General features: G+C 45.5%; 1 protein-coding gene across 1 annotated transcript in view; it reads right to left on the minus strand.

Annotated features, from left to right (window-relative positions):
• Positions 1–15,008, minus strand: part of LOC138259924 (sodium/calcium exchanger 1-like) — a 414,856-nt gene that overhangs the window by 65,716 nt on the left and 334,132 nt on the right. The window contains exon 3 of the mRNA XM_069207907.1: positions 1,944–2,050. Within this exon, the coding sequence (XP_069064008.1) occupies positions 1,944–2,050 (107 nt within the window). The remainder of the gene's footprint in view (positions 1–1,943; positions 2,051–15,008) is intronic.

Below are 15,008 nucleotides of genomic sequence, written 5' to 3' on the forward strand. Positions count from 1 at the left end.
CACCCAATCTCCCTTCCTTCATCTCACGCATCTACCTGGAGAAGCATGGAGGTCATGGGCCTTAGTGCAAGCAGTGAAACTAGGCCCACAGCCGGTACGTAAGTACTGCTAGCAATGAGGCACAGTGTGGCCATCACACCCCTATGTTACTGCACCTGCTACACTAATGTCATTTACGTGTCTCCAAGCTCCGCATTGTACTCGCCTTTCCTTTTCGCCTATCGCCACCATGTTCTCTTCACCACTTAATGCTCTTGGTTCTAGCTCCGTCATCAGTTTCTATCTGCTCCCTCCTCTGTCTTTCACTTGCCTCATCCCCTCCCTTCTGTCTATATTTCTGAATCCTTTCCTTTGCCCACTTTGCTCAACCCTGTCTCCTTTCCCTTTCAATCTTATTTGCTTCTCCTATTCTGTCACCTTTTCCTGCCACCCTCCCCATTCCCCACCCCCCTCCCTTCTTTCATCCACTCTTTCCCTTCTTTATTGTTCCCTTATCATCTACACCCTCTGTGCTCCTCTCCTTAAAAGTAAACACAGCCGAGCCCCTGGCATGAAGTGTGTCTAAAAATAAATAAATAAAAAAGGCAGCCTCTGGAATAACATGAGGTGGTGCAGGGCCGACCAGGCCACGTCCCACCTCTGGGCCCTGGTGCACTGTGCCGGCTGCACCTGTGGTAGCTGGCCCCTGCGCATCTCTGTTTCCTGCCACATTATATCCTGCCTTCCTTTCACTTCCCTTTTAGCTCATTTCCACGTTCACTTTCTCCCTCTTTCCGTGTCTCCTTTTCTTTGCGCTTTCTCTTCCTTACCTTTGACCCTATCTTTGTCTCTCCATTATATAATTTTATTGTCTTGACCATCAGCTTTCTAAAGTCCTTTCTTTGTTCTTCATTTCTCACCTGTTGTATTTCCTTCCTCTCCCGCCAAACGGCCCCTCCCTAATTGCCATGGCCACCCACTCTGCCCTTCTAGCTACTGTCTAGCTACCCATGCCCTCTCCTCTTTCACTCTTATATACTTCAATTTTCCTGATCTTTTCCCTTCTCTTTCTCTGCCTCTTCTTTCTGTTCCAAAGACATTCCTTACTTCCTTGCTCCCTCCAGCCCTTCTCTTTTCCGCCCTCTCCATGTTCCTCTCACAGACACCTGGGGGCATATTTATAGAAAAGTGGCAATTTATTTATGATGCACCACTTTTCTAGCTCCTCATTGCATCCCCCTAACGACACCATGTGTGCGCCGTACACTATGGCGCACCATGGCGGAAGTGTCCACATTAGAGTCATAAATTATGGCCCTAATGTGGTGCTTTGCTGGATTAGCTCCATAATGGCGCTTAAGTGGCGCTAATGCAGCAAAGCACAGGGAGACCCATTGTTTTCAATGGGAGAATCATCCTAACTTGTGCCTCTGGCAGGCGTTGAAAATAACGCTAAAAATGGCGCAGTGAAATCTAGTAAATTATTCTGCGCCATTTTTCTGGGCCTCCCTATGTGGGAACGCCCCTGTTGCCTACATTATGCCAGGCGCAGACATAATGTGGCACAAGGGTTTACAAAGTGGTGCAATGGTTGCAATGTGCCACTTTGTAAATATGGTGCATTGGTAATGCCACCTTAATGCCACATTTGCATAAAAAATTACGCAAATGTGGCACAAGGTGGCGCTAGGAGCATCATAAATATGCCCCTTGGTTTCTTCTCTCACCATCTCTGTCCCTCACACATTCTCCTATATATACTTCCCTACTATGCTGTCCCTCCTGCCACCCTTGCTCTCTCTTTCATGGTCTACCACCTCTTCCACTCATCCTCTTGTCGCCTCTCTCTCCCTCCCGCCCCTCTCTCGCGCACTCCTGTGCGCTCTCTCACTCTGGCTGCTCCCCTCACATCTCTTTCCATCTGTTTCACTCCCCTCCTCACCCTGCACTTCGAGCCTTCTTACCTTGCTTCTGGCCTATCTCCAGCAGCACTGGTTCGCCGATCTCGATGAAGAAGTTCTTGTTTTTCTCGTACTCCTCGTCGTCAATGATTTTGATCTCAATTAATTTCCTGCGGAAGGGAGAGACAGAAGCAAAAAACGTCTTAAAACCAGATAAGTTCTTCAGTGTCTCCAGGTGACTAAGAGCCATCAAACGCCCCATAGAGCATACATGACTACCGAAAAGGCGTAGAGGGCAGATATCACTCCTGCAGCTGAGAGAATGTTGAGCATGTGACAGTCACCTTCACCCCTGTTTTGGGACTATAATGCTCCACAGTGTATACACAGGATATTTTTTTTACAAAATAGGAGAACTAAATGGCCCAGAGCGGGTTATGGTCTGAATTCTTGAACTTGTGTCTGAAAGTGTCTTAAACCCTGCTGAGTGAAGATCGGTCTACATAAAACAACAAATAAATAGGGAGCCAAACAGAGTGTGTACTGTCTTCTATTTTTACTAATACAATAAGCCCATATGTAAGAAAAAGTGGCGCATCGGAGCTGATGCGCCACTTCTGCGCTGCCCCCTTCCAGCACCTAACGACACCATGGTTGCACTGTTTTTATGATATGGTGCACTATGGTGGTCGTTAGCACAACAGCATCAACGTTTTTGATGTTATTGTGGCACTTTGCTACAATAGTGTCAAAAATTTTGACGCTAGTGTAGCAAAGTGCAAAGAGGCTCGAGGTTGCTATGGGAGAGTCATTTTAATGCCTGCTCTAAGCAGACGTTAAAAATTATGCCAAAAATGGCGCAGTGAACCTGTTAAATTTCACTGTGGCATTTTTGTGCGCCTCCTAGCACTGGAGCGCCACCTTGCATACATTATGCCTCGTGCAGGCATAATATGGTGCAAGGGTTTACAAAGTGATGCAATGCATGCAGGCATGTGGAAAAAGCCACTTTAGTGCCGCCTTAGCGCCAAAAAATGATGCTATGGTGGCCCTAAGGGGTCTTAAATATGCCCCTAAGTCTGTTCCCCTATTTGTCCACAACACGCCTTTTTGTTCAGGTACATTCTTTTATAATCACTGTACTCCTATTTCTCCTAAGTCATCATAACCATTCTCCAATACAGCTTAAGATAACCATGGACCCCATTCTGCTGAAGACCCATGCACCTGATCCACTGGTTGAAACAAAGTGACGCATTGATGGTGGACTTCTGCTATTTTCTGCCTCTGGTAGGCCACCTTCTTGGACTGACATTTTCAGTATCCATTAAGGCCCTTGGAAACTGCTGCAATAGCCAACATACATAGGGGATTCCCTTTCCCCAGAATTTGAATCAGCGTTTGGTGAATACCATCTACCAATGTATATGAACTTGTCATGAATTTGAAACAAACAAACATTTATAAATCACACAAGTGCATCGTGTGTGTTTATATTTATCATAGTGAAGGAGTGTGTTTTCAAAAATACCACTTATTCACATTTACTATGAAATTTTTCCAACTTGCTTCTTTGTTGACAAGACATTAAATGGTTGAAATACATTTTGGAAACCTTTTTGTTTACAAATGCAATGAGTTTTCCAGCCTAGTTCACAACTATTTTGTGCAGTTTAAAAAGCAATTTGGTTTTGATTTGCTGGTTGGAAGGCATTTTCGTTTGTTTACCTACGTTTACTCAGGGCAAGGCCTTAATCGGTCAAGCCCCGTGTTGGTGGACAGACATCCATGACGTTGACCAGTAATTAGCATTACCTCCCGTCCCTCCCTCGCCTTCCTTTTAACCAATGAGGCTTCCTGCTTCCCTCTACACCCTCCTTTCCTCTTTTAAACCCCCCCACCCCTACCACCTCCTGTTTTTTTTTGGCTAGCCCACGCTAGGCTTACCTTTTCTCCTTTCCTCCATGGCAGGGCCTGGGGGGCATCGATTCCTGCACTCCTCGGGGCGCGGGCCCCTCGAGGTGTGCTCTGGCCGGTCGCGTCTTCGACGAGCAGGCGGGGCTGCTTGTGGGACGCGTCCTGGGAGTCGGCTGACAAGGTCACTCGGCTCTTTGCGGCTGGGGCATCTATTTCCAGTTCCTCAGCCCGGGGAGCCGCGCGGAGGTGCCGGTTGACGTTTTTTGACTTCTGGAACCGGTAGGACGGGCGTCCTGCCCGCATTTTTAACTGTTTGGGTTCATTTTGGATTGGTTACAGGATTTTTTATGGGAGGTCCTGTATCCTATATATTTGGTGGTCGGGGTCAGTGAGATGGTAGTTATAATTGGGTTTACCATGCCGAAGGTTCCTGCTAAATGTCGCAGGATTGTTTCTTCCTCCTCCTCAGGGGAGGAGGGTACTGCTACCATGTCGACCCCTGGGGGTCACCAGGTGCCGGGGGGTGCTGCGCCACTCATGTCCAGGGAGGAGGTGCAGAACATGATAGAGGTGGCTGTTTCTAGGGCTCTCCAGGCAGGGATGGCCAGGCCTACTCAGTCTAAATCATCACATCCTCCTACTACTGCAGAAAGGTCTTCTTCGGATGATGAGGAGGGGGAGGCTCCATCTACTTCCTCTGGGGGGAAATATGTCTCCAGGGAAGAGATGTTGGAGGTGATGGCACATGTACAGGACAATTTAGGTTTTCCAGTGTTTCAGCCTACGAGCTCTGACTCTCACTTGTTCCCGCAGTATCAGACGCCTTCTAAGTTTGCCATGCCTTTTCAGGGACCTGTGAAGGATATGGTGTTTCGGGAATGGAAGGATGTGGATAAAGCTCAAGTTCTACGATTCCTTCAGAAGCTTTATTTGCTAGAGGGGGAGGATGTACTACCTTCCTCTGTTCGCCTGGATTCAATTTTGGCTACCCTGATTGGCAAGAAAGCGGTCAATCCGGAGGATTGTGTGCCTACTAATGCCACGGACCGTAAGGTGGATTCTGGCCTCAAGAGGGCTTTTGCGGCTGAGAATCTGGCCCTGAGAGCAGGTATATATTCTGCTTATGCGGCCCAGTCGTTGGTACAGGACTTTGATAAGCTGGCAGTGGCTGTTCAGGAAGGTGCGGAGTGCTCCGAACTCCTGGCTGGTATGGAGCAACAGGCCAGGTTGCTGGCGGATGTATCATCAGATGTGGTCCGTACTTCGGCTCTGGCATCTGGGGCTTTGATTGGGGCCCGTAGGTCCCTCTGGTTTCGGTCCTGGAAGGCCGATCCTGGGGAGAAGTCTGCCCTCTTGAGACTGCCCTTTGAGGGTCGTAGCTTGTTTGGAGATCAATTGCCTTCAATGGTTTCCATGGCGTTTAAGGAAAGGAAGCATGCCTTACCTTATAAAGGGGGTTCTGCTTCTGGCAAAGGGTTGAAGAAGCATTCTCGTTCTTCTCCCAAGATGGATGCAAAATCTTTTTCATTCAGGAAACGTCGTTTTCAGACCAGTTTTTCCCCTAAGAAGGCTGCCCCTTCGAACCGGGGTGGGTTCAAGAAGGGGTCCTGACAATCACTGTGGGCCTGGCATAGGGCAGGTTGGGGGAAGGCTGAGACACTTTCTTTCAGCTTGGCAGGAGAGTGTCAGCGATCATTGGGTGCTGGACATTGTGGCCAATGGTTACGTCATAGATTTCGTTGTGGTGCCTCCAGATTCGGGGGTGCGTCCCACTCCACTGCCTGCGGTCGGGGCACGGAGAGAGGCATTGTTGGACGGAGTCCGGGACTTACTTTTAAAAGGGGCCATTTCCCGCGTTCCTCTAGAAGAAAGGGGTCAGGGCACTTATTCTGTCTTGTTTCTAGTTCAGAAGGTGTCAGGGGGTTTTCGGCCTGTGCTCAATCTGAAAGGAGTGAATGCTTGGATCAAGACGGTGCATTTCCGCATGCTGTCAATTCAGACAATTTTTCCAGTGGTCAGTCAGGGGGACTTTCTGGTGTCACTGGATCTGCAGGATGCATACCTACATGTGCCTGTGGCAAAGACTTCTCAGCGGTTCCTAAGGTTTGCTGTGGGTCTGGATCATTATCAGTTTTGTGTACTGCCTTTCGGCCTCAAGTCTTCTCCCTGGATTTTTACAAATGTGCTGGGCCCCCTGGTGGCTTTGCTGCATTCAGAAGGGGTGTTTATTCATCCGTATCTGGACGACATCCTGATACATGCACCCTCGCAGGGCCTGTTGCGGAGGCAGGTGGCCCGGGTTCTGGTGGTCCTGCAAAACCACGGGTTTTTGATCAACTGGGGGAGGTCAGATTTGGTCCCGTCCCAAGTTCTGTTTTTTCTAGGGGCTCGGTTTCGGACTCTTCTCTGTTTGGTGACGGTGTCAGAAATGAGGTTAGGTGTACTCCAGTCCATGGTGAGGGAGGTCGTGTTGCAGTCTGCCCCCGTGCTCTTCTGTGGTTACGTCTGCAAGGTCATTTGGCGTCGGTGATATTTCTGGTCCCTTGGGCGCGATTCCATCTTCTTTGCTTGATGAACTGGTTCCTGAGAAGGTGGGCACCAAGGTCTGGTTCTCTGATGACCAGGATTCCGGGGTCTGGGTTGATTCGCAGGGAGTTGAGATGGTGGTTGGGGTCCAATCATCTTCGGGTAGGGGTGTCTTTGTCTCCTCTGAACCCAGTGGTGGTAATAATGGATGCCAGCCTCTCAGGATGGGGTGCTTGGATGGGGTCGGCACAGATTCAGGGATTTTGGTCCCCGTTGGAGGCCAATCGGTCATCGAATTGGCGCGAGTTGAAAGCAGTATTGTTGGCTCTGATTCATTTCCAGGTGTCCCTAAAGGGAGTTGCGGTTCTTATTCGGACAGACAACTTAGTAGCCAAGGCTTATGTCACGGGGGGGACCAGGTCGAGGGCTTTGTTCAGTCTGGCCAGGAAGATTTTTTTGTGGGCTCAGGAATGGGTTCCTTCTCTCTGGGCTACCTACATTCGGGGGGTGGTCAATGTTCGGACGGATCTGCTAAGCAGGGTGATTCCTTCCTCACAACTTTTCTCCCTCTGGAGGTCGCTGTTTCTTCATCTTGTTCGTCTCTGGGGTCTTCCGGTGTTGGATGTGTTTGCGTCCCCGGAAAATGCGAAACTCAGTCACTTCTGCTCCCGGTTTCGGTGTCCTCAGGCTTGGGAGGTGGACGGGATGTCGTGTCCTTGGCCTCGGGGGCTTTTGTACGCTTTCCCGCCGTTTCATCTGATCTGGTCTTTTCTGTTGAGGGTGAGGCATCTGGGGGCCAGGGTTATCTTGATTGCGCCCCATTGGCCGAGGGCGAATTGGTTTCCATTGCTGCAGCTGATGTAGTCCGGTCGGATGCGGCCTCTTCCTCTTTGTCCGTCTCCCCTGGAGTTTCCTTGCCTCTCGATGGGGTCATTGAGGAGGTTACACTTGACGGCCTGGAAGTTGAACGCCGGGGTTTGACGGGTCTGGGGGTACCAGTGGCTTTGAGTTCTACTTTGCTGGCTTCCAGGCGGCGTTCCACTTTGCTTTCATATGGTAGACAGTGGAAAGTTTTTTCTTCTTGGTGCTTCCGGCATAAATTGGATCCTACTTGCTCGTCTATATTGATGTGATGCATTTTTTACAGGATGGTGCACAATTGGGGTTGTTGGTAGCTTCTCTGCGGGTGCAGTGGGCGGCTATTCAGGCTTTTAGGGGTCCTTGGCGTAATCTACCGGATGAGGGTCATTTGATGCCTAGATTTTTTCAGGGGCTTCTTAATTTGTTTCCTCGCCCTCTACGTTCTTTTCCTTCTTGGGATCTTTCTTTAGTTTTGGATGCGTTGACTACTGCCCCTTTTGAACCGCTGGGGGACTGTGATTTGCGCCATCTTTCTTTGAAAAGGGTCTTTTTGGTGGCCATTACTTCGGCCCGCCGTTTAGGGGAATTGGGGGCCTTGGCCTGTTCTTTTCCTTTTTGTAAAGTTTTTCAGGATCGGGTGATTCTTGTTCCGGTTCCTTCTTTTATTCCGAAAGTTAATTCTTCTTTCCATGCTCGACAGGAGGTCATCCTTCCTTCATTTTGTCCGAATCCCTCCTCGGATGAGGAGGTTCGTTTACATTCTTTAGATGTGTGCAGGGCATTGTTGGAGTATCTGCGTGTGGTGGCTCCTTTCCGTAAAGGTGATTCGCTTTTTGTAAATTTCGATCCGGCCCGGAAGGGGGAAAAGCCTTCCACAGCTTCATTGAGTCGGTGGGTGAGATCTTTGATTCGGTTGGCATATTCCTTGAAAGGGGTGGCTCCCCCCCCAGGGGACTCAGGGCCATTCTACCAGGGGTATGGCGGCTACAGTGGCTGAGCTTCAGGGGACTTCGGTAGTGGAGATTTGCAGGGCCGCCACTTGGGCCTCTCCTTCAACGTTTGTTCGGCATTATAGGCTGACGGACTTGGGTGGTTTGGAGTCGGTGTTGGGTCACCGGGTCTTATCCTCTATGAGGTAATAGGGGTAGGGTCTTGGTGGTCTGTGTGCATTATAATAAACTTCTTGCAACTCAGTGTCCGTCTCCTGTGTGTTTCTTGCTATGTCTCATTGGTTAAAAGGAAGGCGAGGAAGGGACGGGAGGTAATGCGTCCATTTCTTACGATAATGGCATTACTCCTAGTCCTACTCCCTCGCCTTCCTTTCTGTTCCCTCCCGCCCCCCCCAGTACGGACTGTCTGAGTTGCTACTTGGGCTTGGTTTTTGTACAGGAGGTGGTAGGGGTGGGGGGGGTTTAAAAGGGGAAGGGAGGGTCTAGAGGGAGACAGGAAGCCTCATTGGTTAAAAGGAAGGCGAGGGAGTAGGACTAGGAGTAATGCCATTATCGTAAGAAATGGACGCATTGTTGTGGTTTTGCTGCTGGCCATGAGGCTGTATTGTTTTATACTGGGGATACAGTTAGTTCTGCACTTGAAGCACATAAATTAATGCACAGGTAAGCTCTCCCTTTCTAAATACTTATTTTTATAGATTCAAACTGCACAGGAAATGAGCGGGATCCATTCAGATCTGGCAGCTATTACCGAGCTACATCCTAGATCTAGGCCGACTTCAGTGAAACATGCTTACTTGGTCCTAGCGCAATTGGCCAGCGCAAAGTCTGCGTACACCTGGGCCCAACACAAATGGCTCAGTCTAATCTTGGGTGGGAGCTAATTAGAGATTAAACACCTTGACAACCGTGCCATTGAGGTGACAAAGACTTAGCTTGTCTCTTTCAATGTGCGAGAGCTGGAATATGATTTGGAGGCATGTGTTTGGTTTTCCAGGGTCTGCATATAAGAGGTAAGCGTGCATTGTATGAAAGTCAGATATATTTGTCTTTATGAGTAGTTACACAAATAATCATTTCTCCAGCACTTACAAATAACCCGGACATATTACTATCATCAGGAACCATTTGTAGCAACATCAGATTAACGAAAGATTGAGAAAAAAACACAATTTAGACTCAACACATGCCTTGGAGTTTCTTTTAGCTCATTGATGCCAGCCTGTTCATAACTCATGGAGCTATATTACAAACATTATAACTTGTGAACTGTAGGTAACACAGGGCACTCAGCAAAAGCAACAAACCACTGAGCTAACTACATAAAACACATTTATATAACCTGCATGATATACGTTGTGTTTCGCAACAGATAGATTGTTAAAATTTTATACTATTATTTGATGATGATAAAACCAGAAACTAGACTGGATGGAGATTTTTCCAGAAAGTATATTAACCACTAGAGTTATCTCACTGTTATTATGCCCTGGAATTTTCTTGGTCCATAAGGATCTTTGCAGTAGGCGTCTTCAGGTCTCTCAAAATGTAATGTATGTTTAACCTACTGAGTAAAATCTACTATCCATTGTGTCTTTGCTGCTAATTTCTTTTGGCCGAATTTTAAAAAACAAATGTGTTGCTAGTGGGTCAGACTCTGCTCCTCATGACTCCGCCACCGTGACTCCACCCCCTTTCTTTCACCCTTCGACTCACATTTAAAGAACACCACAATTTGTTTCTCAATTTTCAGCAATGAGGATAACAACCATGACCTATTTGGCAGGATGGAGGAAAATGGTGTAGCGCAGATGACCGCCTAATTGGCGATACTGCGTGAGGGAAGTCACAACACATGCTGAACTGAACATTTTCTGTAATAACTACATCGGTCTTTCATATTCAGTGGACTCCAATGATAATTAATTATAGAGTATGGTGGTGGGTTAGGAGGGGACAAACACCAAGAGGGTGACAGTGTGAATGTGGATAGCAGAACTGGTCCTACGATTGTTGGAGCTTGGGGCAGAAAGGGAATGTGCAACTCACCTCAAATTTGCATACAATGTGACACCATAGGAAATTACATCCCAGGAAGTGACATCAGTAGTCTATTATTACTCTGAAATAGTTGAAGACATATACACCTAATAATGTACTAAAGTCAAGCGAAAGGCAGCATAGAGCTGTACATGGTCAAAAGCGAAGGCACAAAAGACATGTTTTAGTTTGCGTAGCTGGTTTAGGGACTATTACTATATGAAAGCAAGGAAATGGTTGAAAATAGTGATGCCTTTAATAGAAGTCAAGCTAACATTCCTGTAACATTACGCAGTGGGATCTAATATGATAAATCTGAGTCCTGAAACATTTACCTTTTTATTTGAAAGATTATAAATCACAGTCTAGATGTAGGAAAAGGACAGCAGAGTGCTGTTCAAAGCAAGCATTATTATTTAGGATGTTCTCTGACAGTGATCAGCATTGTGGGATTTGTTATCCCAAACCTTCATTGTTAAATGTGATACCAATAGAATGCCATGATCCCTATCAACCTCTGTGCAGCCATTACAAGTTCAAATACTAATTATTAGTCTTTATTTAGGCTTCTCCAGAGTAAAGTTCACTTTGTAAATTAGCCTGATGCAGATTCAGTTAATAGTTGAGATACAAATCATTTGATTTACATACAACAATTTTTCCCAATTTTGGAATACACCTTCAAGGCATGTCTAAATAAAATTAAACAGTAATGTAAACCTGCCTCACTATCCAGTCCATTTTCTTGGGCCTCACAGTCGTGGACTATGGCTTCAAGGCACATTGGAGAGAGGCCAGCCCTCTAGGGTTTACACCTGGCAAGTATTCTATCGGCATGGCCACTACTTTCATGTCTGAATCAGAGACAAATTGGATAAAGAAACAAAAACCATAATAACATGGTCTGGCATTCCACCCAAGTAATAAGCATTGTATGAGAATACTTTATTGAGTTCTACCATCAATTTTTCTTTTTCGCCTCAGAATAAAAGAGCAAAAAACTTAACAGAACGTCATGGAAAATAACTATATTGAACATATAATCCTTGGTTCTCTGACACATTGGAATCTTTCAACATGGAAGTGCTCAGAGTATAAAGACGATGGTTTAAAAAATATGGTACAACTAAAAGAACACAGTGTATAAACATAACTACCACCTATAAACTTAACAATTTGGAAGTGAAGAAAAGCTACTCTTCTGGTCATATCTTGTAACCTTTGACCTTGTTGAAATAATTATTCTGTATTGTATTCAGAGTCACAGTCTACTTCAGCTTCCTCGTCTACCTCACTACACACCAGTCAACCATGAGAAAATCTTACTCAATTCTTCTTCAGCAAGTTTAAGCTAATATGTGGCAACATCGAGGCCGAAAGAATTCTGACACCTAATAATTTTCCTATGAGAACTCACAGCACCTGAAGAGTGATTACTTTAAACTCTTTCTTTCCAGTTCAATGGTTCGATATTTATGAAACTTTCACAGACTGACAAACTGTCATTGCTTTATGCCTAGCTAAGTTCCTGAAAATTCTTTTAACTTTTTCTCAAAACTCAGTTGCTGAACATGTTTAACTTTTCACTAGGACAAGGTATTTTCCCCATTGTATGACAAACCACCATTATGAAATGCCTTTTAAAAAAAACACCTTTGACTCACAAGATCTCCACAACTTTCAACCAATCTCCCCTCTTCGATTCCTTGGCAAACATTTAGAAAACTGTTTTTTAAACAGTGCTAGCGTGCCTGGTCCTTAGTAAGTAAACTTACAACGGGACGCGTAACGGTCGATGAATCTTTTGAATGGCATGGAGTATCCTAGTCATGCAGTGATCACTGAATCAATAATCAATATCAATGGAAAAAGATAAAACACCTCAAGTACCACAGGAAAGAAACCACCCTAATCAGAAATAACCCTCACTTATGGAAAAGGTTAACAATTTTAATTCCCTATTGATTACAATTCCAATCAAATGTTAATTATGCCTTTATTAATCGATCTTTATTAGTTCATCAAAAGAAAACATTTTCTTTAAGGAAAACATGAGCAACAATGCAAATCATAAGTCAGTGAATATCAGCATTAATGATGCAATACAACAAATTAATTTGTCAGTCATTTGTCACTGTCAACGTCTCCCTTGTCAGCCTACCGAACCAAGATTAGCATTAGCATGTGGGTCCTCATGCGAAAACAATTTAGAGAAAAACAGTAATTTGGAAAAAACTACCTAAACAAGAGAAATTCTACAAAACAGCGCAGTTGGTACATAGAAGAAAAGGCACAAAATTGTCAGTCACATTTTCATAGCTACCTATTCAAGATGGATCAGCAACAAGTCAGTCTTCGTCTTCAGGTCATCAATGGTCAGCTACGTATCAGACTCAACAGAGTATAAGCCCAATGTCAGCACCTCGGACAGAGTCTCCTGACGTCATCAACTTTCTCCTCGCAGTTCTGGTTCCTCACCCCTTGTCACGACTTTTTATTAGAGTCTCCCAGTCCATCCTACTAATTGCTAATTGGTCAGTCTGTTGGAAGTTATGAGTCTAACCTATAGTTTTTGTTTACCAAATCTTTAATTTTGCATATGTCTTGTGTCCCATAAAATTGATTGGTTCTTCTTGCGATGAGAACATCATCTGGCTCTTCAGGTAACAAAATTGTTGCATACGAGTCTTTAGTCAGTGCCTCTATTGTTCAAGTCCTGGGAAAGCACATTTAGCCTACACTACACATAATTGTATCAAATTGTCTTCAGCATCTCCTGTTCATTGGTACATTGCAGAATGTTCCAGCTAAGCCGTCTGAACTCTGAGCGGTTCAAGGTTTCTCCTTCCAGATACCAGTCCTTGCAAGGCATTCAGAGTCTCCACATTATGAGCAAGCAAGGCCCAGTAAAACCAGGACTTTTAGTCCGGCTAATTTAAGAATACGAATTAACATGAAACATAGGTTATACCTTTCGTTATGACATATTAGTACATTTTCTTATAGATTTTTCTATTATTTTGCATCTGTTAATACACATGGTGACCACTCTCCGAGGGCACATTTTCAAATGTGCATGTTATTTTCTAAAATTAATTTCTTTATACATTTTTCTCATTAATAAACACACATTAATCATTAGTAATTTGTTTAATTAGCATATCTGCTCCATCAACAGCTCCAGTAATTTGCCGAAGACAATAATCTGTTGACTTCCAGAATAGATTCTGGCCAGCACCTAGTAATGAATGGGCAATCATATTGGTTTTGGATTACACCTGACCAACAATCAAAGGGCCATATTTATACTTTTTGACGCAAAACCGCGCTAACGCAGTTTTGCGCCAAAAAAATTAGCGCCGGCTAACGCCATTCTGAAGCGCCATGCGGGCGCCGTATTTATTGAATGGCGTTAGCCGGCTTTAGCCGACCGGCGCTGCCAGGTGTGCGTGAAAAAAAACTACGTACACCAGGCAGCGTCGGCGTAGAGGGAAAATGGCGTTTGGGCGTTCCAAAATGGGGCAAGTCAGGCTGAGGCAAAAAAATCGTCTTAACCCGATTTGCGCCATTTTTTTTGGGCGCCCAGACGCCATTAACATGACTCCTGTCTTAGCAAAGACAGGAGTCATGCCCCCTTGCCCAATGGCCATGCCCAGGTGACTTATGTCCCCTGGGCATGGTCATTGGGCATAGTGGCATGTAGGGGGGCACAAATCAGGCCCCCCTATGCCACAAAAAAAATTAAAAAAAATACTTACCACAACTTACCTTTTCTTCCCTGGGATGGGTCCCTCCTTCCTTGGGTGTCCTCCTGGGGTGGGCAAGGGTGACAGGGGGTGTCCCTGGGGGCAGGGGAGGGCCCCTCTGGGCTCATTCTGAGCCCACAGGTCCCTTAACGCCTGCCCTGACCCAGGCGTTAAAAAGAGGCGCAAATGCGGGGTTTTTAGTGCCGCCCACTCCCGGGCGTCATTTTTGCCCGGGAGTATAAATACGACGCATATGCATCGCAGTCATTTTTTAAGACGGGAACGCCTACCTTGCATATCATTAACGCAAGGAAGGTGTTCACGCAAAAAAATTACGCTAACTCCATGAACTTTGGCGCTAGACGCGTCTAACGCCAAAGTATAAATATGGAGTTAGTTTTGCGTCGAATTTGCGTCGAAAAAAACGACGCAAATTCGGCGCAAACGGAGTATAAATATGCCCCAAAGTGTTTGGCTTTGGCACTCTTATCCCTATCAATAGGCTTCAATACCAAGTATTATGCTATCCTGTAAAAGTCTTGGATGAGGTGGGGTTGAAGCTGAGCAACCAAGTGATCAAATGAACTATATAATTTCTACCTGACAATCAGTAATTTATTCCTCATCTAAGAAATTCAACTGTTGTCTCTTGCAGGAGTCAGTCGTGCTTTTCATCCACTTTTCTGCAACAAGTGGGGGTCAGTTCTCCACATGTTCGAGGATGACACTCAATTCATCTTTGGTTTTCAAAGCTGAGATTTGGTCAACTGTGTAACTTTAAAACACTAGTGGATGTCTCCTAACTTCCTGAAGACAAATACTACAAAAATCTACATACAGTTAAAACCCAAAGCATCTCTCAAGGTCCGCTAGCCTGAACTTATGCAGCTTGCCCAATCACCATCTAAGATCATCTGCAGTCTTGACATCCATCCAATACCAATCTTTCGTTTGATGCTCAAGTGACAAAAGTGTCCATTATGTCCTTTGTCCAATCCAATAAACATTTACCTTACATAGATAGCAACTGACACATGCCAGTAGTGAAAACCTTGATTCAATCTAAATTGGATTACAGTATGGCCATT

This window comes from Pleurodeles waltl, chromosome 9 (assembly GCF_031143425.1).
Source record: "Pleurodeles waltl isolate 20211129_DDA chromosome 9, aPleWal1.hap1.20221129, whole genome shotgun sequence".
Classification (NCBI taxonomy): domain Eukaryota; kingdom Metazoa; phylum Chordata; class Amphibia; order Caudata; family Salamandridae; genus Pleurodeles; species Pleurodeles waltl.